The following is a 27,524-nucleotide window of genomic DNA, read 5'->3' as shown; positions in this document are numbered from 1 at the left end:
TTATTTTAGATATAAACTTCAATGGTTAATTACCGAAACTGTATTATCATACTATAAAACTATATTTCGCTTCGAGTTTCCAATCAAGTGGCAGCACTATCGAACAGAGTAAGAGAAATTTGGATTTGCGTTTGTAAACGACGGTAAATGTTGTATATTTTGTGATAAAATTAGGAGAAAGTAGTGACAAATGTTCTTATAAGAGAAATAATTAAGTTCACAACAGTATTTTCTTCGTATTAAGTACCATCGTCGATCATGGTTCGAAGTAGTGACAAGTAAGTGTAATTACTTTTATTGTGCTATTTTTTATAGGTTAATTTTACTACCTTTGCTATTAGAAACCATTAATTATTCTATCAATATCAATTATTCGATACCCATTGATCCAATATTTAGCAATTTAATTCTATTACTTCGTAGGGATAGGCATCATAGAAGACGATCGAGATCACGTTCAAGATCTCGTTCTGCTACTCCTGAAAAAAAACGACGGCGATCTAGGAGTAGAGATAGGGATAGGGAACGTGATAAGGGACGACACAGGGAGAGAAGGAGTCGTTCTAGAGATCGAGATAGGGATAGAAGAGATCGCTCTGAAAGGGATAGAGATCGCGATAGAAAACGGTAATTATGAATATATGCATAATTTTTTGATTTTATAAAATTGGAATAAGATGTGGTTAAATATTTTTTATGTTATAATTTTCCTATAAAGGTTTTCAGTCTATCATATTTGATTTTTAGTTTTTCTCGAAAAAATTTATATGATAATGGAATAATAATGTTAACATTGATTGTTCTCGGTATACTAGTGGAGACAGTAAAGAAAAGCGTCTTACAGGCTCAAAGTCTTCGCGTTCAGGCAAAGATCGGTCGAATAGATCAAGATCCAGAGAGCGAAAGGAGAAAGAGAAGGGTGACAGCGATGAGTTGCCGTTTGATCATACTAAATTGGACAAAGTAATTAATTTAATTAGAACAATGCGTTTAACCTCTTTATTTACACTTTAGTTACAATATTACAATATTATGTTATAATTACACGTTCGTTAGGAAGAAGAACAGAAAAGATTAGAACTGGAGATGCAAAAGAGGAGAGAAAGAATAGAGAGGTGGCGTGCGGAAAGGAAAAAGAAAGAATTGGAGGCAACTAAGAAAGACGGTAAGGCATCCATTTTAGCAAATCTTCAGTTGCCTATGAAAAAGTGGTCCCTCGAGGATGACAGTGATGAAGAGACACCTGTTGTTCAAAATAGTAACAAGGAAGTCAAAGAAGATGGAGAAACAAAAGAAGAAGTGGAAGAGGTTAAGGAAGAAGCTAAAGATGATGAGGAAGAAGTTGATCCTCTTGATGCCTTTATGGCAGAGGTATGCATATCCTATATATATATTATACACATATATTATCAATATGCAAGAAATTAAATGTAATTTTTGTATAGGTTCAGGAAGAAGTTCGAAAAGTGAATAAACTCGATAATAAAGGCGGGAAGAATGCTAATAACGGTACAGGTACAGGAGGTACACAAAGTGGCGGAGTTGTGATTGTTACTGGAGTGGCTAAAAAGAAAGTGCAAAAACAAAAAGGAGAATTAATTGAACAGAATCAAGATGGTCTTGAATATTCTAGCGAAGAGGAAGGAGAAAATCTTCATGAAACTGCAGCTGGTATTGCGAATAAACAAAAGCGCGAACTAGCCAAAGTTGATCACGCAACAACAGAATATCAGCCATTCAGAAAATCGTTTTACGTTGAAGTACCTGAAATCGGTAAAATCGATTATATTTTATCAATAATTCGTACATGCGTATATTTGTTTTAATGATCGTAATATTTCGTATATTTAGCACGAATGACACCGGAAGAAGTAGAAGCATACAAAGAAGAATTAGAAGGTATTCGAGTGAAAGGCAAAGGTTGTCCAAAACCTATTAAGTCATGGGCTCAATGCGGTGTTACGAAAAAGGAGTTAGAGGTGCTAAAGAAACTTGGTTATGAAAAACCAACTCCTATTCAATGTCAAGCTATTCCAGCGATTATGTCTGGTCGTGATTTGATAGGAATAGCAAAGACAGGTAGTGGAAAAACGTTAGCCTTTTTATTGCCGATGTTCAGGCATATCCTCGATCAACCACCATTAGCAGATGGCGATGGTCCGATCGCTTTAATAATGACACCGACCAGGGAATTATGCATGCAAATCGGAAGAGATTCGAAAAAATTCACGAAATCTTTGGGGCTGTCTCACGTTTGCGTTTATGGCGGCACTGGTATATCGGAACAGATAGCGGAACTGAAGAGAGGTGCTGAAATAATTGTTTGTACGCCAGGCAGAATGATAGATATGTTGGCCGCTAACAGCGGACGAGTAACAAATTTACGTAGAGTAACTTATGTAGTTCTTGATGAAGCGGATAGAATGTTCGATATGGGTTTCGAGCCCCAAGTAATGCGAATTATGGAAAACGTTCGACCCGATCGACAAACTGTACTCTTCAGCGCAACATTCCCTCGTCAAATGGAAGCATTAGCAAGAAGAATTTTGACCAGACCCGTAGAAGTTCAAGTCGGTGGAAGATCTATCGTTTGCAAAGATGTTGAACAACACGTGGTAGTTCTCGAAGAAGATCAAAAGTTTTACAAATTACTTGAAATTCTTGGTCATTATCAAGACAAAGGTTCCGCAATAATATTTGTCGATAAACAAGAAAATGCGGATACATTATTGAAAGATCTTATGAAAGCATCTTATTCCTGTATGTCGCTTCACGGTGGTATCGATCAATGCGATAGGGATTCAACGATATTAGATTTCAAAGCTGGTAGAACGAAGCTATTAGTGGCCACATCGGTCGCCGCTAGAGGTTTAGATGTGAAGCATCTCATACTTGTAGTGAATTACGATTGTCCGAATCATTACGAAGATTATGTGCACAGATGTGGAAGAACAGGAAGAGCTGGAAATAAAGGGTAAGTTTCTGTTCCATGTAAAGAGAATGTACGTATCGTCGAAACAATAAAAAAGTGAAAAATTGTTTTTTTATTTATAGATACGCATACACTTTTATCACGTCAGAGCAGGAACGTTATGCGGGTGATATTTTGCGCGCTCATGAATTAGCAGGTGTCCCCGTTCCGGAGCCGTTACGTCAACTTTGGGAAGGATATAAAGCCCGACAGGCAGCGGACGGTAAAAAGGTTCACACCGGAGGTGGCTTTAGTGGGAAAGGGTTCAAATTTGACGAATCGGAAGCGGCCTTGGCTAACGAGAAGAAGAAGTTCCAGAAGGCAGCTCTGGGATTACAAGACTCGGACGATGAAGATATAGAGAATGACATCGACCAACAAATAGAGAGTATGTTGGCACCAAAAAGGACGGTTCGCGAGATTGCTAGACCTTCTGCCACCAATATCGCAGTTCCTGGCCAACCTGTGCCAAGTGCAACCGATAAGTTAGAATTAGCTAGACGATTAGCATCCAAGATCAACATAGCCAAAAATTTGGGAGCTGAGGCAAAGGGTGCAACGCAACAAGCGGCCGAAGCTATACTTAAAGGTGCTGGCCCCACCAATCTTATTACAGCGAAAACGGTTGCCGAACAATTGGCCGCGAAGTTGAACACGAAATTGAATTACCAACCTCGTGAAGAAGATCTCGTCGAAAGCGATGTAGAGGCTGGTGAACAAACGTTCCGTAAATACGAAGAAGAATTAGAGATTAACGACTTCCCACAGCAGGCTAGATGGCGTGTTACGAGCAAGGAAGCTCTTGCACAGATTTCGGAATATTCTGAAGCAGGTCTTACGGTTAGGGGTACTTATATAGCTCCTGGTAAAGCACCACCCGAAGGCGAGAGGAAACTGTATCTCGCTATCGAGTCTACTAGCGAATTAGCAGTTAGCAAGGCCAAAGCAGAAGTTTCACGACTGATCAAAGAAGAATTAATTAAGTTGCAAGCGTCTGGCGCTCATACCGCATCTCGTGGTAGATACAAGGTTTTATAAGAAAAAAAAAAAAAAAAAAAAAAAAGAAGAAGAAGAAAGAAAGAAAAAAATGGGAAAAAAAAATGGTTTTTCGTTGTACATGCAATTTTACGCACTACTATAGTATATTATTTTCATTGAATAACGTAAACGAGTAAAATATTAGAAATTTATTAAACTTACAAATGTTTATATAAAACACTTTGTATTTAACAATACAATAACGTGCGAAATTTGCTTAACAATTATGGGAGTATCGATTCAGCTATCAAAGTATCTGCAAGCGATCCAAATTTATCGATTTATACAATTAAGAGATTCTGACTATCAAACGCACGATATGACATGAAATTTGGAACGCTTGACGCGATATATATATATATATATATTTATTTATACATATATATATATATATATATATTTTCTTTTTAATAGATTATTGTATCTGCAGAGAATATATGTATAATGTAACAATCATGAGACACTTTGTTTGGTAACTTAAGTTAGGACTTTTAACTTTATTTACAGCTTACAACGAGCAACATTAATCACCCTTCAACTACCAATGTATTTGGGTAATTTATGTGCCTTTGTACATGTTCCACGTACTCCCCTTTTCTTTGGCAATATTAAGAGACGAAAATACACTCTACTTTTCCGTTATATTACGTTAGGCACTAGAAGAATCACAGTCATGAAACTCGACGATACCGCGAGCGGTAAAGTCATTAGGTAAAAAAAAAAAAAAAAAAAAAAGAAATGCTTCAACACACTTCGAGAAATGCGAAATCAAGATTATCACTGATTGCGGTAATTAAATATCATTAATCTAATTTATCGCGATCGGTGATATCCTCGACATCCCTGTTCACATTTCTGATTCGATTGCTAAAAAATTACGTAAACGCAGAGAAAAATTGGAAGAAAAATTTGCGCAACATATCCTCCAATGGTCATGGCACTTGATATGTAACTATGAGCAATTTCCGCCCTGATGAGCGCGCTTAAGGGTACTTCCACCGTGATTTTAGGGCTTCTCTCTAAAATTCTAGTAACTAATTTTTCAGTCTCTGTCACACAAGCCCGTAATTGCAGACTCGAAGGCCTTTTCGATGTAGGTTGTACAACGATGAATATGTCACGATCCGGTGTCATCATGCCTCGAAGAACACATTGCGCCACTTGAATCTGTCGGGCCAAGGCTGACAACAGGACCTCGAGCGTAACCGTGTCTTTATCGATGTCCTCCTTCATAACGTAATATATCCTATCCAACTTCAAAAAAAAAAACAAACAAACAAAAAAAGTCAGACAATAAAATGTAATAATAATCCTACGTTTTATCCTTTTCTTTTTTCTTTTTTTTTTTTTTTTTGCAAAAATATAGAAGAAAGTAAACGCAACATACCTGTTTCTTGGAATAAAATAGCTTAGCTGCCCCACCGCAGACTGGACAACAAGCGCCTGGTGGTGTCACTCCGACGCAATATGGCTCGATCAATCGTGGACACTGTACTAAATCGCCGCAACGAGGCTTAGCTTGATCGCCTATCAATCCAACAGCCGCACAAGGGCCAAAGTAATCCACCACCGTCCTCTCCGCCCAAGCAGCACACTCGTTCGCGTAAACTTCCCCGTTAGCGCCACAAACGGGACCACGCAAGGTACATCCTTCCAAACAATGTCCCCTGTATCCTAAAGTAGCCCCGGCCCGTATCATCGCGCACACTGATCGGTGTTGACGGTTTTCTTTGTCGCATACCGGCCCTCCAGCCTCGTCCCGAGGATCGCAGTCGAGGGGGACGCACTCGTATTGGCGGCAAGGCTTGTGAAGCTCGGACAAGCATACCCTGCTTCTCGCCACGCATTTCTCCGTGGTGTCGCACGGGTTTGAGGCGCAAGGATCCCGAGACGAGCAACTGCCGAATTCCACGTCGTTCACGGACATTCTCGCGCAAGTTGCAAGGCAGCCAGACGCGAAAGTGAAGCCCAATTTCCCGCAGACGGGGACGTAATGCGGCGGGCAGTCGCAGGGCAACGAGGGGATCTCTCCGCAATTCTTCTTCGAACACGTGTACTCCCCCTCGAAACAGTGGCAGGGGTTGCACTCCACGTAAAAGTTGGCCTTGTGGGCGATGATCTGATTGTGTATAGAGCAAGGATTGAATTTAACGTAATTCAATATTTTACATTTGTCTAAACCGTACGATGTGCACTGGCAGATCTGATGGCTGCCCTGATTGAAACTCGGAATTTGTACCCAGGATCCAACGGGCACCAATTGCTTGGACATCTTCCCCAGAAAGCAGGCCGGTACGCAACGGTACGCTTGCCGGCCGTAATGGAGCAACTGACAGATTTCCCCTTGGGCGCAGGGATTAATTTTACAAGGGGTCGTGATATCCTCCTCCAGACGCACTACGGATTCGTTGTCCTGTGGATCTTCCAGGAACGGTTTCAAAGACACGCAGGGCGCATCGGATTTGGCCGGCGAGAGCTTCGCGCACAACGTGGCTGCCGTATGGGGGCCCGTGATGGCGGACCAGTCCACGCAACTTGCCATCAATTCTAGACAATCCTCCCGGCAAAGTCTCGTCTCGTGGCTTTTCGTTTCGCACGGTCTCAGTTGCAGAAGACACGCGGCCGCGCGCAGAGTTTCCGGCGGGCAAGTGGCGGCGACTCGAATGGGGAGGCTCAATCCTCGAATGATCCCACCTCTGGACCAGTGGTGAGCTTCGAATTTAGCCGCTTCGTCGGTCGTGGCCGAACAACTCCTAAAGAATAAAACGAAGAGAAAGAAAGAAAGAAAGAAAGAAAGAATAGCGGATGGGGTGGATAGAGAAGATGGCTTGGCCGCGGTCCAAAAGCAAAACCAAGAGAGACGTTTCACCTAAAGAGTGTCGTCGACCTGTCGTTGAATCGCGTGCAATAGGACAATCCCGCGCAGCCCATTTCGCAAGGATCGTCCGTATCCTCGAGGCACCGCCTCAGCTCCCCTTCCTGGCTCGAGGACAGGCATTCGGCGTCGAGGGGATGCCAAGAGGATTCCCAGTCTGCTTTGAACGCCCTCCAACACAGATCCTGGCACTTTGGCTTAATTGCTTTGGTACAGCATGACAATTTGCCCGCATCTAGAGGTAGACGGACCGGCTTCGGCGAGCCGGACTTCATTAGACAGCTCCAAAATGGCGATTGAGGAGAAATTGGCGGTCCGCATTTTTCCGTTAACGCGTTCAAGATCTCCCGATCGGTTGTTGCCGTGTACAGGATCTTTTTACACGTTTCCATACATGTTAAACTGTCGGCCTTGTTGCAGCAATGCAAATCTGTTGCGGGAAGAAAAAGATATCCCGGTTGGAAAGAAAGAGCAAGAAGAATTGGAAATTACGTAAAAAGAAAAAAGAAAAAAAAAAAAAATAATAACGATCGATAATGTCTATCTTTTCTACGCACGTTGTTTTGGATTTTCAGCGTGTTTCACTTCGGTCACGCTTTTCAAACACTTTGGCATTTGGTGGAAGCATCCGTTCCGACTCGAAATTTTTTCGCGCTTGTAAAACAGATTTTGGCACACGGTTCTACACGTCTCGTTGGACACTTTGCCGCAACAATGTTCAGCTTCCTCCCGCCTTTCCAGACAGGAAAAAAACTCGGGTTCGTCGCTTGGCCGACAAGACTCGTTCAGATTTCTCCTGGATCCTGACAGAGCGCACGTGGATCGACATATCGGATTCTGCACCAGGTAACAGCATCGTCTCCCTGTCCAATTCTCGTGTCTTTTCACCTCTATTAAGGGAAATTAATAATTAATAATAATAATTTGGTTCGAAAGGAGTTGACCCTAGGTGTCGTCCAAAAACTCTCTCTTACCGTTTAACGTCGAGTTCACGCAACCCCAGAATTCTGTCTGAAAGAAAATAATAAAGAAAAGTTGAAGGAGGCGAGGATTATACACGGAGGGGGAACCTGAAAACCGAGGCGAACGTAAGAAAAAGGTATCGCGAGAATCTTTTGTAACGCGAATCTCTCTACTCTCACGTTCCTTTTTTCTTTTTTTCTTCTTTTTTCTGAATCGTTTAAAGTATTGTCGCAGGGATTGGTTTCGTATATTCGACACGACGATCTTTGACCATCGAGTACGAGGATTAAAAGGATCGATTAAAAGCGGCTTACCAGCTCGAGGGAACATAACTCTAGCAAGCGCTGTGTCGCGTTCTCCCTTGCCTCTGCTTCTGCCCCCAATGCTACCAGTGAGATCTGAAAGCACACCGCGACACCATTTTTTTCTTTTTTTTTTTTTTTTATCGATTCGAACGTCGACATTCATACAAAAGGAGAAAGAGAGAGAGAGAGAGGAAAAAGATTCGAAACGGTTGGGGAAAATATAGGAGGGAGAAGGAAAAGAAGAAGAAAAAAAAACGGCACAGCTGTGTAGTATCTGCTGATGTTGATGGGAATTTCCACGATTCGGAATTCAAGATACGACGCATTAGAAGTTATTAAGAATCAAGGACACGAGTACGCTTCACGAGTCGCCACGATTTCCTGTTGTCCGTCTCTGAATGACAATAGACCGCACGGATATCGACTGTTCTACCATTTAGAGGCTCATTCGAAATGCAATCGACGTACACCACCACGAGGACGACGTACAAGTCTATTTCGTAGTCTCGTCACGGTTACGAGTTACGACTATCCATTGGCGTGCGGTGGGTCCTGTTAGGACTTGGGACACAGCCTGGGTCACAGGTTGTATTCGTTTTTAACGTTAATTCTCTATCGATCGAGTGTACATCTCTCTCTCTCTCTCTTTCTCTTTCTCTCTTTGTTTCTCTCTTTCCACCTCTTCTCCATTGATGACGATTTATTTATGAAAGAAAAGAGTAATGAAAAAAAAAAGAAAAAAAAAAGAAGGGGAGAAAGAAGCGCGTGTAAAGTTTTTAAATAGAACTTTTCACAGTTGAACTGTTGCAAATGTTAAGGGCGTAAACGATAGCGAACCGAGGAGACGAAGCACATATTTCTGTCGTGGTATATTCTGGGAGCTATGCACAGCCGAGCCGCGTCGCCATTTCGAAAGGGGGTGCATTTTTCTTGTGCAAACTTTTCGAATGTAAATGTTATTCCAACCCCGCAAAATCGAACCCTCCCCCTCCCATTAATCCTCGTATCGCGTCGAGATATTCAACAATTCGTATCAATTTTACCTGTGTATCATTACTTTAATCTGAACTTTTTTTTTTTTAAAGAAATTTAAAATATATTATATATACTATACAGAGATATAAATAAAACGCTCGAGGCATCTCTTTTGCCGTGCCACGCAACACAACTTCCGGCCATTTCGACCGGACGCGACCATCACAGATCTGTTAATCACTCGGTTCACGTTTCGCGATAATAATATTAATAATAACAACAACAATAATAATAGCAATAATTCATAGGCGACGTGTATACGAAATTAAAACCGATATTAAAATATTTATCGCAGCGCAGACCACCCCGCAACGTATGGGCCGAATGGAATTTCGTAGAAGAAAGAAAAAGAATCTTCCTAGACGCGATTCCCTCTCCCTCGCGGCTACAAATTGCACGGAAACACGATATCATTGATACCGGTGTGCCTGGTTCACGGAGTGTGGAGCGCGTCAATTCGTAATATTTGCGTATGAATGAGCCGAGCGGGACCCCCGGGGGGGTCGTGCGTAAATCTCTCAGCGGGCCCTAGTGTCTCCGATATTATCTCGAGAAGGGGGGGGGAGGGCCCGAGCCAACTTTTAAAGAAGCTGCACAACCACGCGTGCACCCCGCGTACCACGAACGAACCTGTGGCCCCTGTCGAAAAACCACCGCTCGCGCGCTTCCTCTTTTTCTCCTTTCACCTTTCCACCCGCTGCTTCCATCCTTCTCGCGCCGTTTCCTTTTTATTTCCCCCCTCCCCCTTCCAGACCTCCTAATATATCCGTGGACACGGCATATTTCGTATCCACCTTTTATCGTGGCTCGGGGTTCGGCCCAACCGATATTTATCAACCCGTGCAGCGATATCGCGTTCGTGAGGCGAAATTATATTCCTCGAAAATTGTCTTTTTCAAGATTCCCACGGGGATCTTTAACGCGCGTATAATTTAATAGACACGGGCTCGGCGCATGCGTGGCTCGTGGTGCGCATGCGTTTTTCGAGTGTTACCAAGTGTGCCGTTCTTTCAAGAATGATAAGAATAAAAGTAAAGAGGGAGACGTGTATACCTTGGAGCAGTCGTTGCGACAAGATCCGGCGGCCAAGGAACAGCAGGACATCTCTGGAACAAATAAAGAATAGATGCGGATTTTGTTTCTTTTTTTTTTTTTTCCTCGATGCATGCGAAAACATATGGAGTGGGTAGAAGAGGGACGCGAGTCGATTTCTTTCTCCAAATTTTCCCCGGACACGAAGCAGACTCGTGTCCTGCGTTGCGTCAACAGAGAAAGAGAAAAGGATCCGCCTTTGTGGTGGCGGATGAGGGTGTACACGTCAAAATTTGAAAGCCTCTTCAAAGCCTCTCTTCCTCCTTTCTCCTTCCGTGAAAAACGAAACGGACCAAGAAATTATTATTATTATATCGGGAACGTAGCCTGGAAAATTACTCGTTAATATATTCCAGACTATTTTTCCCCTTCTCTTCCTCGAGTTTTATCTTCCATCAATTGTTCTATCTTCTATTATTATTTTCTATATATATATATATATATACGTGTATGTGTGTGTGTGTGTGTGTGTGTAGTTTGGATATATATTACTTTTATTAAACGATCTCGCGGTCGTGTCACATTCCCCGTCCCGGCGTAAGCGATCTTTTACGACTTTACGGGCGTAATATGCGGGTCCAGTCGAACTGGCTTTTGTCGAACGGGGATCGAAATCGTGAGTGGCGAGCGCACAATAAACGATGCACGCGAGACACAGAGTGAGGGAGGGCAGAGACAGAAGAGAAGGGTTCGAAGCGTGTTACAATTAAGTTAATAGATAGCAGTCGGGCACAAATGGCGGCTATGGTGTTTCTCTCTACGTGACTCTCGGGTATAGTACACGCTTTCCATTCGTCGAGCGATCCATTTTTTTCGTTCGATTATGTCGTTGCAATTTTTTTTTTTTTTTAATCCCTTTTACTTCTTTCTCTCCTCCTCGATAATTTCGATAATTTCGATAATTTTAACACGAAACACAGTTCGGTTTTAACCGAATAGTTTGTACAGGTGACGAAAAAAGGCACGATTTCCTGTTTTCGAAGAAATACCAGCTGCTAGTAGCCTGGACGAATATCGATTTCGAGGGGGGGGGGGAGGGGGACACGGAAGTTGTTCTCCTATCCCTGGCAAATCTGATTGCTAAAAATAATCGGTGGATCGTTAAACCTTATTTTAGAAGGTTGGAGGAAAGGTAGGAAAATGGCCTTTGATGTTGGTCGATGGCAGGCCGGCACGAGTTGTGAAATTCGCCGTGGCAAGTGCGTCGCCTGAAATCGTAACGGGTTTTGTGGCTTCTCTCTCGTGGACGACACAAAAATAGCCGACGTCGTTCGCGCTCATTCGACTTCTGCCCTGATCTAAGTCGTGAAAGTCCCCTTAATTTTATCCACTCGAATGAAACGACCAAGACCTCTGTCTCTTTGAACGCGGCTGTTAAATGCGGCTCGAGACTTTTCAGGTAAATTTAGGTCCGTAAACCGACCACGTTTCCACCACCTCCTCCTCCTCCTCCTCCTCCTCCTCCTTTCAAACTTTCCCTTTGCCTTGTTCGATATCGAACATTTTCGCTCGATAAACGATTTCTTTGGTTTTTCTTTTTTCCTTTTTTTTTTTTTTCTTTACGAAACTTTTTATTTTTGTTCGTCCCTTCGACGAAATTGAAGATGTCGTCGAATTAATTTCTACGCGCGCGTCGCGTGTCGTATCACGGCGTAAGAGCGTTGTGTATGGTTGCATATATAAAAGGGCCATGCCCACTCCCACAGCTGCGACTTCCATCGCCATATCGTGCGCGAATGGTGACATCCATCTCGTCGTTGCAACTCGTAAAACTCGCACGATTCTCCCACGCCTAACGATCATAATTCCCCCAGATGGAAGATACTGTCGAGAAAGTCGAAACTTCCATCTGAAAATTAACACGCGAGCCATCCATCTATTCGATTATTCGATCAGACGATTCGAAGGGAGGAAAATCGTTTTTTTAAAATCTTACGGTTCTTCGTCTCGATTGAACGACGAGTCGGAGGGGGGGGGGGAAGGGGGAAGCGTCACGTTTTTGTTTACGCGCTTTTGTTTGTCATCGAAAAAACTTATCCTTCGTGAAGTTACCCTTCGAGATCGAACTCTCGTTCAACCTGTTTGCCCTGACTTAATCTCGCTCGTGTTGAGACCACGTTTTCAATTTCCACCGATAACGTTACATCACACTTCGCGCAACGAGCCTGTCCCGATCCCTTTCGTCACACCACGTTGAATAGCACTCGGCCCAAGAATTCTTCCTGTTATACCGTTGGCAAAAAAAAAACACACACACACACTTGCTCGAATATAATAACTTGGATATAATTACGCCGTACTCGAGGCGAAAGAAAAAGAAGAAAGGAAAAAAAAAGAAAGAGGTGGAAGGAACTGGAAAACGATACTGCATTAATTAGTACAATCGTACACAAACTTGCACGAAGCAAGTGCTGCCAAGCCGTTGGAAAGCCACTTATATCTGCCATTCAAGAAAGAAATGAGAGAGAGAGAGAGAGAGAGAGAGAGAGAGAGAGAGAGAGAGAGAGAGAGAGAGGGAGGGAGAGGGAGAGAGGGGGGAATCGATCGAGTAGTGAAAGATCGGCGAAAAAAAATTATGGGAGGAGGGGGAGGGATAAAAAGGAGAAAATCAAGATACGTGTCGTCTCGATACGTTTTTATCCGTCGTGTGAAGCTGTCACGAGGGTTTTATGTGTTTATTTATCTCTCTCTCCACTCTCCTCACGACTCACCACGAACATGTATCGAGCAGGAGGCAGTGTGTATGCCTTTGCACGCGGCTTGTGGACCGTGTCAGGGCCTTGCCGATTGGAAGTCGCGTTCTCCTTTAACCCCTTCGTTTCGGCGTCTCGTTCCTTTCTTCAGCAACAGCGTTTCGCGACAACCGGTCTAAAGAAATCGTTCCTTCGGAATCTCTTCGGTTGTAACGTATAGAAATCTTTAAACCAACTTTTAGACGGTGGTCTAATTTCCTCTTTATTTTTTCTTTTCTTTTCTTTTTTTTTTTTTACTATAGGAAATTTAAGAAAATTTAATTTAATTTTTATTACAGAAAATTATCGAATCAAGGTTCTTTGCGCTTAACGTTATTAAGCACAAAGTATAGTTGATAGTGCGATCAGAGATCAGAGAATCTCGCTTTACGAGGAAAACGTGACGAAGTCGTTCGACTGAAATCCACTCGATTGCTCGTAAAAGGACAGAACGTTAAAGTTCCAGGAACGTTAATTGCAGATCATGCTGAATACATATATATATATATACTATCATCAAATCTAACTAACCACGCGTTCCAAATACTTTTTCTGATCCTCGTTATTCGGTTACTCGTTCAGACGGAACGAGATTTGAAGAACGAATTGTACAACGAACGAGCGTTGATCGCTGCTTGTTCCATAAGGAGGGTTAACTCGGGAAGAAGACTTTCGGTCGATTAATAAACTCAGGCCATCCGTACGGGACGAGCGATCGACGAAGATGATGCCATTAATTAATCAAAGAGACCAATCCCTCGATCGATATATCGTTCAAAGTGTTGCTATAAATCGTCGCTTGCGCAACGTCGCGTTCCAATTTCCAAGTTGAAAGACAGGCTAAATTGCACGCTCGGCATAGAAAGGATTTACGTACAGGGCGTGCGTTAAAATTACTATGATCTGGCGTATTAACACGGTTTAAAAAGCCGGTGGCCACGTAACGACGTGTCCCCCCTCTCCTCTTTCTCCCTCTTATTCTTTTTCCCCCTCCCCTCCTTCGTCTTTCTTCGTCTCTCAACGTCTCTCCCGCCAAGTCAGATATATTATTTCACGGACCTTCCTCCTATGGCGCATCCATAAAGCATAAAATTATATGCCTCGATCGGACGACACGTTAACCGACTGTTTTATCGCGATTACGAGCAACAGGTACGCGCGAATGAATATTGAACTTAACTTAACTGATGGAGCTTAAACTCCTGAACTTGTGCTTTATCGTATAAACGTTGTATCGAGAGATACAAGCTTAAATCTTCAAATCGCTTCCTACTGAAATAAATGGCTGTTCCTGCGAAACGATGGTTTTTGATCATCGATAAAACCGATACCTATAGAGAGATGCTTGTTGCTGCCGCGCATTAGCATGGCACGAAATATATAGAAGCTAGTTTTACGATACACTATTACCTCGTTTCTCTACTCGCTGCTGTATACACTGATAGATGTGCAAAAGGGATTCGAGCTTCGCCTCGAGAGGAAAGGGGGGAAATTTACAGGAATTTACGAGACATCAATTGGATCACGGGATCATCGGCCGTTATGTGTTAATGGTGAATATTCGTCGCGATGAATAAAAATTGCGGCAGAGAGAAGTGAGACGAAGAGGTGAGACGAGAGAAACAGAGAGAGAGAGATACGCGTTTCTGAAGAAAATCTCGACATCGTTATCAAATTCTTGTTGTAATAAAGAATGTTACGTGTGAATACACGGTTGCCAATGCCAGTTCCCCGCTTGTATACCGTGCAACTTTTTTTCATCTTTTTCTGCAAGATCCGTGGACGCGTTCGAACCGTGTTGAAGAGAGGCAGAGGCGAAGGACCGTTAGCGACACCTCGTTCGCACGCACGTGCACCGAGTAAATTTCGAGATAGAACGAGAAGAGAGAGGGAGGAAGGGAGAGAGAGAGAGAAAGAGAAGGAGAGGGAGGGAGAGATTAAAGATCAGAGGACCGAATGACGAAATGTGGAACGAATATTATTTTATTATTGTTGTTATTATTATTTTTATTATTTAATTGTAATCTTTCGTTGCACGTAGCCGCGTTGAGACGTTTTCAACGATATTAATTTAACGAAATTATCGAGAAAGTTTCGTTTCGGGAAGGAAGGAAAAATGAGGACGGAGGATGACTCGCGAGGACTTTTTTTTCGTCCCATTGAGAAGATCCCGTGAGAAGCGAAGTTTCTATCCACGCTCGAGCACACTTGGGCGCGGAAACTCGATAAAGAAAACCTCGGCTCGAGTGTGTTGACGATAAGAGGATCGACAAGAAGGGAAAGCATTAAGAAATCACCGCGCGAATCGAACGGCGGAAGAGGCGTTAGAAAAGAAAAAAAGAAAAAAAATATTAAATCGCTTGACAAAAGCGATGAGAATTAATAGAAGGAAAGGAGAGAGAGAGAGAGAGAGAGAGAGAAAGAGAGAGAGAGAGAGAGGACAAGGAAGGAACGCACATGTGGCCAGAAGTTGTCGTCGATATCTTCTCTCTGGCGCGATGACACAAAAAGACTCGCGAAGATTACGAGTCTCCTTCGTAAATATACGGTAAAATTGTTCTTCGACCTCGTATTATTTCAACGTGGCGACGAAATAACAACCGGTCGTTGGTATCCGCTTTCTGTTTTCAAAAAAAAAAAAAAAAAAAAGTAATGACGATTTATCTATTCGCCGCCGCAATAACGCAAAGTCGAGGTGAGCTATCGACCTCTAAAAAAACCTTCTTCTTCTCCTCTTCCTCCTCCTCCTCCTCCTCCTCCTCTTCCCTTTGATCTTTTTCGCGAGCTCGAGCGTCGAGTTTCTTGATCGCGCGACAGTCGTAAAATTGGCGGAGTGACATAAAGCGACAAATAAATGAATTACCTTGCGCAGCGTCGAGGAAAGGATTGGCGACAGCGATGACCGCCAACATCGTGAACGAAACGATCGCGAGCATGGCCGAGCGGCGAAGATTTCCAGATAATCGCTGCCCAATCTCCATCACTGGCCGCCCCATCCACGCATCCTCAATGATAAACGGAAACGGGGGCGCGAAATATAGGAAACGTCGCGAACGATCGTAACAGACAAGGGCATATCGGAGCGGGATGCGGACCCGCGCGAGGAACGAGGTGCACCGGAGCGCAGTCCGCGAGCGACTGAGCTTTTCGTGGCATTTGCACAGCCTCGAGTCTCTCCGCCAAGCTTTTTACCGAGTGGGTGAGAGGAAGAAAGAGATGAGAGCCCGGGAGAGAAACGGGAGGAAGGAAGAGGAAGGGAGTGGAAGAGGGAAAGAGGAGCCTTTAGAGGGAGAGAGAGAGATAGGAACGGAGAGATTGCGCGTAGGAGGAGGGAAAAGACGCGTGGCGCGTTGTCACGCAGTGCAACTGCTATTGTGACATCTTTGAACAGTACCCACACGATCTTTCCTATGTGCGTAACGTATTTTTTTCCCTCCCTCCCTTTCGTCGTTGCATCCACACGAGGAGGAATCCCGCACGGAGCATAATCGTACATTGTTAGGATCGATAGCAGTTGCTCAAATTCTCGGTTATCTCTCCCCAAACAGATTAGCCAAACGTTGACTATATATATATATATATATATATATCCCGAAAAACGAGATCCCATCGAAAGTCATAAATTCGAGGGAAGTCGCACGGTCTGAAAGCTGAACCGGGCCCGTCGGTTGGAAAGCTGCATTCCTGCACCGGATAAACCGATAACCCGTGCTTGTACTTCCTTTGATAGCGATTATGACGAATATTACGAGCGAGCATAATCGTTCAAGATACGGGATATCGTTCATTCTATTACTGATCCTTGCTACGGACAATGATTCGGCGCTGCAGCCAGTTATTCATCGGAATATTTACTTACTACTCGTGAGTAATGAGTAATTGCGCGATATCTCGTTTCCAAAATATCTCGATACAAAAAAATGAGATTTAAACTTCATTCGGAGGAGTGAATAATTTCGGGTCGTTTCGTTCAAGCAGATGGGAAATAAAATTTATATATCAAGATCGTGAAACGCGATCCCGGTGATCCCCGGTGGAAATTGAAAATCGAAATGTTGCGTTTTTTATGTTTCGTTTCTTTATATCGAGATGTATTTTTATTTATAAATTACGACTCGGAATCATCGATGCGGGATGGGTCGCGTTACGAACCCCTCGTGAAGTCAATCGTCGTCTCGATGCTCGGGTAATTTATTAATTTATTCCGCCGATAAATCCGTTTGAATCCGCACGTAGGCTGTGGATGGATTGTTCCTCCTCGAGAGCTATTCTCTCTCTCTCTCTCTCTCTCTCTTCTTTCGCATCTTTATCAACTTTCTTCCGTCCGCTGGTTTCTCCTTTATAGAATAGGCTTGTTATTTCATTCTCGTAAATGCGCACACCCAAACCATCAGACCGTTATTTGAGATAACAATTTTATCGTCGATAATCATACGATTCATGGTGCACGAGTCATGGCTCGTATAATTGCAATTCGCGGTCCAAGTCGTCGGTGGAAGAGAAGGTTTTGAAAGGAAACGCGAAAGCTCGAGTCGAGGGAAATTCGTAATCCGTACACAGATTGGTAGAAGAAAAAAAAAAAAAAATAGAAAGGAAAAAAAAGGAAAAAAAAAGAAAACCCGTGGATGAAAACCAGTTTCCAGTCGAACATCGATAAATACCTGGCGAAGTTCTTGCAAATGTATACCGGTTTATGCCGTACTACCACCGTCACTTTGTACGCTATGAAGACCATTATTAATGTAACGCTGCTACGCTCTCAACGACTAATTTGCAAAATGAACGGTTGATGGCATTATCTTCGTATATAGAGCTCTTGTACGAGGTCCGCTCGTGGCTCACTTTTGAACCGCTAACAAAGACATTCGTGGGTAGAAAACGCCTTTTAAAATTTCCCCTTCGCGAGTACGGTGACCAGAGAGTGTCTCTTTTCACTCGGATAAATACATAATAGGCAATTTAAGCGTTGTTACGAAGCGGAAGTAATGGGGCAACGATGCGATTAATAATACAGTAACAATTAAATTCTGTTCGATAATTGCAGATGATATATACGTATCCTATGGCTCTGGTTATTATTTTCTTTTCAGTGCCTCTCAGTCAGTCGAACGTTTCACAAGAGCCTACCTTCGACGTTCCATCGTTTTCCATCGATGAAAGATCGTGCCAGAAACACGTTTTTGCTCGGACTTCGCTCGGCTCTACTTAACTCGCTCAATGGTTATTAGTCACAATGGTTATTAATTATCCAAGTGGCGAGCACTCGTTTAATTGGACGGTATCTCGTGCATCTATTGACGAGACCATATAAATTTTAAATTTTCCATAGCGATAGGACTCTGTCCCGGAGATGTTTTCTACTTACGTATAAGATACGATATAACGAAGAGGAATTTTTCAAATTTGTTGCGTGACGATACTCCTCCGCTCGAATTGGCCGTCGTGAAAACTCGTCGAGGTGTCCCGAGGTTGGTGAAATAAATTTGCCGGCGATTTACTTTCTGTGCATGCACGTTTCAAGTATTTGACTCACGCACCCTTCGAACGAGCGAAAGGAAAAGGAGGGAGAGGGCGAGCGCGCGCGACCAAGGGGAAAGACCAAATAGTTCTGTGAACATTGTATCCTCCGTCAATCGTCGGCTGCATGTCAATGAACTAAGCGTCGAGAAGACGGCAGAAATCGAGGACCAACGAGGACTCGACAAATATCTCTTGGTACGCGTACGCTGATCGTGAGAAATCGAGTTTCTCGCGTAAATTTGTCGCGCGTTATGCGACAGCGCCAGAGGAATGTCTTAATCATGATCGGAATTCGCAATGTCTATCCCCTCCCCTCTCCCCTTCTTTCGATCACATTGTGCTACAAGCAACGCGAGGCCCATATATTCCACCTGCGTAATAAAGTTAAGAGTTTTCGATTTTCTTCCTTGAAATTCTTTCTTTCCCGTTGCCACATATATAAAACGATTATCGATCGATTAACCATAACTATTATATTAACATTTATATCTATTTATCTTATTTGTCTATCTTATCTATTTATCTGTCTCTCTCTGTTTCGCACGAAACTTTCGAAATTGGTTGGAAGAAAGTTATCTGTCTATCCAATATGTTCATCTGTTTATTTCATCTGGTTATCTTATCTGGTTATCTTATTTATCTATTTATCTTATCTACTTATCTATTTATCCCTCTCTTTCTCTCTCTGTTTCGCACGAAATTTTTGAAGTTGGAAAAAATCTGTCTATCTTATCTGTCTATCTTGTCAAAGGTTATATATACGTATTCCTGTGCTTATTCATGGAACGAATTTGTCGGGTTAATCGTTATTCTTTTCGATTTGGATAATGCATAGCGTCGACCGTCTCGCTAGTTTGCCGGTTTGTCATTATGGAAAACTTCATCGCGGAAAGACAATAGGTATACAAGAGAGAGAAATTGAACCGAGACGCGTAATAAACGCGGTTCGAAAAATTCGATGATAGAGAATTTCTTCGAACTCATGCGTAAGGAAATTGTCTCTGAAAGGTCAAGGAAATAGTAAGATTTTTACGATAATTAGATAGAATAAGATTTTCTAAAATGGCCTCTCTTATTTAATTTGAACGATCGCCGTTATTCCCCGCATAAATCTTCGGTAACGTTATTTGCAAAGTTGAGTATAGCGGTTCGAAACATCCGGAAACGTATTTCATCCGGTATCATAAATAAGATTCGAATATCTTTGAGTTTACGATCTGAAGGTGCCCTCCATTGAGCCCATTGTCGTTGTAACCTGATATATGCACTGTTTTTTCTCGTGAAAATTCGCCTCGCTGCACACGCGCAATGAAATTCTCCATCGTTTCACCATCGAGATCTAAGCAAACTTCACCGTGAAACGAAACGATGATATATCGAACGAAACATTCTATCGAGATCGAACGAATTAATCGTAAAAATAATCGCGTAAAGTATTAATTTTTTCGATCGAAGGATTGGAAACGAAGCGGATTGAGCGTGAAAAATTAACGAGAGAAAAAATAAAAGAGATTTCTCGAAAGTCTTTACCGACCGCGCACAACGTGGCGAGGGTGGCGCCTTCGGCAAGGTCTGCCTATGAATCGCAACCCTCGAGAGAGACCAGTGGTGGAGGATTGACACACGGTGGGGTGGCGAAACGAGAAACTCTCTTTCCGTGAAAGTGTCGGGGTGTATTGGCGCTGTCATATGGAGGCAAACGAGGCGCCGTGTTAGGCACTCTGGCCTGCACGGACGCCTTGCTGTGTGCGTTACGTCGTGAAAAAGTAGTTGGAAGAAAAAAAAAGAAAAAAAAAAGCGAACTGTGTAAACTAAGTTTTATTAATTTGGTGAGTGTCACGGATGTATTGGATGTTACGGAAAAGTTGAAAGCGCGAGTGTAAGGATACAGCGAATTTAAAATGGGTCAACCCAGCAACCCAGCAACCAAACGTGTACTCCTTTCTTCTACTAATTCATTATTTGGCCTAGTTTTATCGAGAGTGAGCGAACGAAAAGATAACGCAAAAGTCTTCTCGTTATGAAAAAAATGACACGAAAAGTGCGCCTTTCTTCGACTTTTGATTCTTCGTCGTTCGTCGTTGCGTTCGTGATCGTTGACATCGCCATCGTCGTCGTTGATTCTACGATCGAAATTTTTATTTCCGTTCGATGAATAGAAGTATGAAATTCTCGCCGGCTATGGAAATACATTGATTGGCCACACGCGGCCACAGTAGCGAGAGGTGATACAGGTGATAAAGGGAAGCGGAGGTGAGAGGTCGCGTTTGCATTTCCTCCTACATGAGGAAATCACGATTCAACAAACGAATCCCATCGTATTGGGATGTCTTCCATTCGAGGAAATCGTCGTATCACGGATGAGTTATGTGGGTTTTTTGGTCATAAATCAGCCAACACAATGCAACGGAAACGAGTCGTAATATATTTTACTCGTGTTACGGTGTTTTTGTATGGTACGGTCGACAATCACGCGTTTGCGATATGCAATTCGCGAGAAAGCTAACGGGTAACCACGATACAATCGCGGACACTTGTACGCGACCCTGAATTCAATTATCGATTCTCCGAGGAAAATACACGACGATGCAGTTTTGATGCACTGTCGCAATTTATTTCGTTTAAACCGATATTTTTGTTATTTGTTTCGTCGAAGAGAAAATATAGAGTAATTTTTAAATGGAAATGTAATCTTCTTTTAGATTAATATAATAATGTTATTTGCATTTGTTTAAAAATTGATTTGTAATTCGATGCATTTATTTAATATCCAAGTTACTGTATGTTAACACTCGTAAACGGAGTACATTGAATATTTAAATAATCTTGCACAAATGATTTGATAGAATTTAATTAATAATAATTTTTATTTTTATTTTTACCATAGGTCAATAAGTGTTGATTGAATGTGTTAAAAATGGCGGCCAGTAAACCTCCGGAAATGAATTACACGTGCGAAATTTGCGGTCTAGAAGGTTTCAACGATGAAGAGATGAGATCTCATATGGTTTTCTATCATCTTCAAGGAGCTGCAAATTGCCCCTTTTGCGATTTAGGCGAAATTTCACCAACAGAGATGTTGACACATGTTAATAGTGCTCATCTCGATTATTTAACACCTAGGTATATTTATAGCAATTATATTTTATATATTTTTTTTTATTATCTTTCACAAATTTTCTTTCGATATGTCGTAAATTGTTTAAATTAGTCCGATTGCAAGAAAAATGGCGGTAAAGATGGGCCTTAGATGTCGCTAATATACGAAGTTTGTGATTCTTGTAACGAAATTATTTGCATGCAGAGTACTTCTTGAAAGATTTTTTGAATATACAGAAAATTCATTGAATAAATAAAAAATAAAATGCAATAAGTCGCAACTAAATATATTTATTTCTGATATTTGCATTTATATGCATTTGGATACTTATGTTTATTTTGATATTTATAACTTTGTTTTTCTAGCAATTATTATTATAGCAATTATTATATAGTGTATAATTATTATGTAAATTTCTATAGATTTGAATTAATTATATAAAACATGATAAAAGATTATAAAAAGGAAATAGAATATGAATTGATGCACATTGATAGTGAAAAGTATTCAATATTTTTATTTATTTATTTATTTATGTTTACATATATATATGTTTTAAATATTAATGTAAGATAACAATTGTTTTATAGTACTCCAGAGAGTGATATGATGGCATTTATTGATGATGATTCATTAGTGGATGATAGAAGACATGACGAATGTCGTGGTCCATGTCCTTCTCCAACCATGTCTCCAAGTCCTCCACTTCTTCAAAATGGTTGGAGTAGTTCGTTTAGTCCTCGTGCTAAGCAGCAGCAAGAGATATTAAAATCAGAGCCACAAATTTCTAGTTCTAATATGAATAATAATAACAACAACAATAACATTGGAAATGTTAATAATGGTATTAGAATAATTTGATGAAAAAACATCAATGATTATGAATTAAAATTTCTATGAAGTAGAATGATCATAATAAACATAATTTTTCAGTTATAGAAGGTGCAGCTGGACATGGATCTCCACTGCGTTCAGGCCTAAATTTACAACTGCGTTCTCATGCTTCACCAAAACTTCCAGTTCAAGAATGTCCTATGTGTCCCTACAGTTCTGATAATCCATCAAGGCTAGAAGAGCATATCAACAGACAACATTTTGATCTTACTTCGCCGTCCTTTCCACCTGAATCTCCACCATCTCGTGATGGTGTCTTTAACTGCCCTTTATGCATCACGTCTTTTCCAAATTCTTCTGATCTTGAATTACACGTTAATATAGAGCATAAAGATATTTTAAGGTAAAATTTATATTATATTAATTATAAATACATAAAATTATGTATCATATTTGAATTATTATTAATTATATTATATGTTTTATTCTTCTACAGTCCTGCAAATGGTGCAGCTTCCCAAACGGCTCAAGCGACTATTGGTAGTGATACACCTGTATGTCCAGTTTGCTTTAGTACCTCGTTTAAAAGCAATGATGAATTGACTGCACATATTGAAGAACATTTCAGTAAAAAGTGCACTCCATCCCCTATAACTCCAGATTTATCTACTGATAGAATGTTAGCAAAAGATATGGAAAGACTTGAAAAGGAGCTCAGAAAATTACGCGAACAACGTGAATTTGAATTGTTAAGAGCTCAATATGGGATGGACAATCAAGGAAATTTTAGGGAACAAAGTGTTACCAATATGCAGCGGGCTGTATATTCAGGAGAAATGACAATTGCTGATTATTACGAAAGACAAACTGAACTCAGAGTAGCTGAAAGCAGCGGTATCGATGATGGCAGCTCCTGTACACGCGGTAATAATTTTTTTTTTAAAAAATATTCTTTCATAATATTAAGAATATTTCTTATTACTAATATCAATATATATATATATATATATATTTTTTATAGGATTAGTTCCCAAAATACGAGCTGTCAGTCAAGCATGTAGTAATGTATTAAGCACCTGGATGTGTTCTACTGTAGATCATTATGCTACCACTTATGGAGATAAAGGATGGGGATGTGGTTACAGAAATTTACAAATGTTAATTTCATCACTTTTACAACATACAGGGTATAATGAGTTAGTTTATAAAGCATGGAATTCTGGTTTGGATAGTGGTAATTCTACCAAGAATCCATTACGAAGTTCAATACCGTCGATCTCTAGACTTCAGAAAATGATAGAGTGGGCTTGGGCTCAAGGTTTTGATACCCAAGGAGCAGAACAATTGGGAGGAAAATTGGTGAATACTAGAAAATGGATTGGTCCTACAGAAGTAGTCATATTATTATCTAGTTTGAGAATAAAGTATGTTTTTCAATTTTCATTCATATTTCTCTATCAGAATCACATTATATATAATATTTTCATTTTAGATGTCAGTTAATAGATTTTTATACACCAACTAATTCTGATGGTGGACATCCTGAAATGTTTAATTGGGTTTTACAATACTTCCAACGTTGTGATGATTTTAAACCACCTCTTTATTTACAGCATCAAGGTAAATACTTATGTGAAAAAAAAAAGAATTAAAAACATGAAAAAAAAAATAAAATAAGGAAAGAAATTAAATATTATTCTCATTCAGGTCATAGTAGAACAATAATAGGAGTAGAACAATTAAGAGATGGTTCAATAACAATGTTAGTACTCGATCCAAGCCATAGCCCAGCACAAATGGCACAATTTAACAATACAAGTAGTGCACTCGGTGCAATGCGTTTGGTGCGAAAATCGATTGCAGCGATGAAAGCAAGACAGTATCAAGTTGTTGCTGTTACCGGTATCATGGAAACTGACTTAGAATATCATGTAATTTCTCTTATTTAAAATTTTTCTAAAATTTATTTATTGTTCATATTTTCATTTATTTTATGTATCTTTATTTTATATATCTATATTTTATTTAATTACATCTTTATATTTCTATAATTTCAGGAAAGCAAAGTGTTACGTTTAATTCGTGTACCACAAGATAGGTGAGACTTACTGGCTCGAAAAGAAGTTAAATCTTTTGGAAAGACGATAGACTGCCTGAAACCAATTTTGTCCGGCATCCTTAAAGTTACATGACCGCAATATTCTAGGTTTTATTAATAGGGGATTTGCTCCACCATAGTAGTTGCAAAAATATTATTTAACAATATATTCTTGCATATTTTCTCCGTCGTATGTCGGTTTCTCAAATCACGTATATTTAAGCCTGCGTCGCGGTTCAGAATTTTGGAGTTAAAATTGATGAACTTATAAATTTACAATTTTTAAAAAAAAAATCTATATATCGCGAAAATTAATTTTTTTTTATCAGCATTAAAAATATTGTACTTTGATGTGTGCTTGAGAAAGAAAATTATAATCAGGATGTATGTTCAAAGATAAAATCGATTGAAATTTTTTGGTCTAAATAATGTTCTGCTCAATTTTCGTCGCACCGAACAGGTTGTGCTAATTTTTAATTGATCAATCGACTTATGCCGATCGGTTGCATCAGCGAAAAAAGCCATGGCAGAGCTTGAAAAATGAGACTCTTTCGTAGCTGTGATGCTGTTAACAATTTAATGCTAATCACCGATTCTTAATATTTTTGAAGACATTCCATATGATCATTAAAAAAAGCATTGTCCGTGTTTTAATTTCTTTCATTTGTATTTTACATTTTTAATAAACATTGTTGTCACAATATTGTCAATTTTTAGTCAGTATAAGTATCAATAATAACGATATATCACAATTCGCGTTATATATGATGAATTTTATAAATCGTTCTAAAAAAATTATTCTCAAATAAATTCTTATTATCGTTGTTTTTACATAGTTTTTGGGGTGTCTACAAGAATAAACAACATATTTCCATATATTATATATACATTTATCTATATACATATACACATATGTGCACACATTCTTCGTTATATTACACTTCATTCACTCATACATAAAGTACAACTACTTTCATACTATTTATGAATAATGTATTTAATTATTGGATTACTTTAAGACTTATCCATACCTTAACATGTAAGTTAAACACAATGTTGAGAGAGAAAAAGATCAGACAGTCCATTACCTTGTTATTTATATAACATAATTAAAAGTTATATTATTTTTATTCTTATAATTATAATCATTAATATTATTGTTATTATTATTATTATTATTATTATTATGATATTTATTATATTTACTGTAAATTATATCAATATACACAATTTCTATTTATTATAGTTGGAAAAAATATTGAAAATCATTAAGAAGTTTGATATTTGTTATTGTGGAAAATATTATTAAAAATTATTATTATGTTTTATTATTTTTACATGAATGAATGTTACATATAAAGGGCACTAATTGGATAAATATTTGTCTTTCTATTTATTAAGATCATATAAAATATGATTGACAAGAAAATGACAATTATTACTTGCATTAAATTCATCATATATTAATTAAGAATATGTTCAACATTTTGGAATGTTCAGGCAAAGCAAATTATGGAATTGTTAAGCAAGTGTAAAAAAACTTCAAATTATTCACATGTCAAATTAAAATATATGCTTTGTGTTAGAATTCCCAATTTATGTGTGATTGTTTTATACCATTTAAAAAACAAAATATTTTTTTCATCTCAATATAAAAACTTATATGTGTGAAGGTAGGGAAATTTAAATAAAAAATACATTTGATACAAACAAAATAATTTATTTTTTTCTAAATTAAATATTTAATATTATCATTGTTAAAAAAAATATTATATCATTCATATAAATTAAATATTATTTATTCAAATACAAAGTTTGTTTCTACAAACAAAATATAACCTGAGAATTTGTTACATCATCTACAGTAATAAATATTTATATATTTATTTATATGTTAAATCCTAGTGATCGCATACAAGTTTTATGTGCTTCTATTAAATCCCTGCAGTTTTCTTCACCTTTAGTAATAATACTGAAAAAAAAATTAAAACTTTATTTGAAAATATTTGTAATAGAATATATATTTTGAGATAAGGTTATGTATTAATTCGTAGATAAGAGCAAATTAATTTAATATAATAGATTTCATTAAATTATTTTATTCGTAATTTTAAAAATTTATGAATTAAAGATATTTTTTAAGCAAAAATATTGTTATTGTTTAATATTGTTTATTAAATATTTAAAGTATAAACATACCAATCATCTCTTGCTTTTTTCGTTTCAGGACAAGCACAACAAGGTTTCAATGGTTTATCAGATTTTTGCACATTTTTTGATTCTGCACTGACATTTGGTTTATCATTTATAATACCCATTATTATGTAAGAAAGATAATATTTTGTACAATATAATGTTTTATTAGAAACGTTAACATATACCTAAAGCTTTCAATGCATTTGCACCAGATTCAGCGCCTCTATGAGATTCATTTTCACGAAATTCGAAATATGGATATGGATAAAACATTTCTTTCTAAATAACTTAAATAATTATTGTATAATAGAATCTTCATTTAATGATTGATTTAATGAAAAAATAGGCAAATTCATATAAATAAAAATTAACCAAAATAGCATTACATAATTTATGTATTAAAAACAAGTTTTTTTTTTAAATTCTTTATATTAAAAATGTTCTTCTTATAAGAATTTTTAATATGTATGTATTTTTATTTTATTATTTTTGCACTTATATGTGTTTTATTAAATCATTCGCATCTAATATTTCTTTTATTTCTAAAAAAAAAAAAAAGAACTTATATAATCGATAATTCGATTAACTGAAATTATAAGTAATTGTTAATCGATTTTCTAATTAATTGAAGTTATATTTTGTATATTAAATTATATTAAAAAATATACATAATATGTAATATATTATGTGATAAAAATATACATAATATGTATTGAAATATATATAATAGTGTATATAATATGCTTCTCTTTCATATATATAATC

At 39.1% G+C, this 27,524-nt stretch overlaps 3 protein-coding genes across 6 annotated transcripts; 2 read left to right on the top strand and 1 right to left on the bottom strand.

The window, feature by feature from the left end:
* Positions 1-130: 130 nt before the first annotated feature.
* On the top strand, positions 131-4,187 carry LOC122711067 (probable ATP-dependent RNA helicase DDX46). Its single transcript, XM_043929469.1, has 7 exons — positions 131-278; positions 424-627; positions 816-963; positions 1,057-1,371; positions 1,446-1,773; positions 1,852-2,974; positions 3,055-4,187. Exons 1-7 carry the CDS (start codon positions 259-261, stop codon positions 4,007-4,009), a joined length of 3,093 nt encoding a protein of 1,030 aa, XP_043785404.1. The 5' UTR covers positions 131-258; the 3' UTR covers positions 4,010-4,187.
* Positions 4,144-16,152, bottom strand: LOC122711068 (reversion-inducing cysteine-rich protein with Kazal motifs). The gene is made up of 8 exons (XM_043929470.1): positions 15,875-16,152; positions 10,241-10,293; positions 8,162-8,245; positions 7,859-7,895; positions 7,442-7,774; positions 6,879-7,314; positions 5,397-6,762; positions 4,144-5,263 (listed from the first exon to the last, which is right to left on the bottom strand). Exons 1-8 carry the CDS (start codon positions 16,005-16,007, stop codon positions 4,877-4,879), a joined length of 2,829 nt encoding a protein of 942 aa, XP_043785405.1. The 5' UTR covers positions 16,008-16,152; the 3' UTR covers positions 4,144-4,876.
* Positions 16,153-20,184: 4,032 nt separating this feature from the next.
* Positions 20,185-25,623, top strand: LOC122711109 (zinc finger-containing ubiquitin peptidase 1-like). 4 transcript variants are annotated; one of them, XM_043929554.1, is made up of 9 exons: positions 20,185-20,360; positions 21,419-21,654; positions 22,222-22,349; positions 22,571-22,868; positions 22,962-23,389; positions 23,487-23,889; positions 23,958-24,085; positions 24,173-24,396; positions 24,523-25,623. In XM_043929554.1, exons 2-9 carry the CDS (start codon positions 21,449-21,451, stop codon positions 24,565-24,567), a joined length of 1,860 nt encoding a protein of 619 aa, XP_043785489.1. In that variant the 5' UTR covers positions 20,185-20,360; positions 21,419-21,448; the 3' UTR covers positions 24,568-25,623. The 4 variants fall into 4 exon arrangements, with proteins under 4 accessions (XP_043785489.1, XP_043785486.1, XP_043785488.1 ...); XM_043929551.1 differs by having other exon boundaries at positions 22,222-22,475; positions 22,565-22,868; XM_043929553.1 differs by having other exon boundaries at positions 20,185-20,895; positions 22,222-22,475; positions 22,565-22,868.
* The last annotated feature ends 1,901 nt before the right edge of the window (positions 25,624-27,524 follow it).

Source organism: Apis laboriosa, unplaced genomic scaffold (genome assembly GCF_014066325.1).
Source record: "Apis laboriosa isolate Shangri-la unplaced genomic scaffold, ASM1406632v1 scaffold16_cov148, whole genome shotgun sequence".
Lineage (NCBI taxonomy): Eukaryota > Metazoa > Arthropoda > Insecta > Hymenoptera > Apidae > Apis > Apis laboriosa.
The sequence above is the reverse complement of the archived record's forward strand: the minus strand, read 5'-3'. Positions and strand labels throughout refer to the sequence as shown.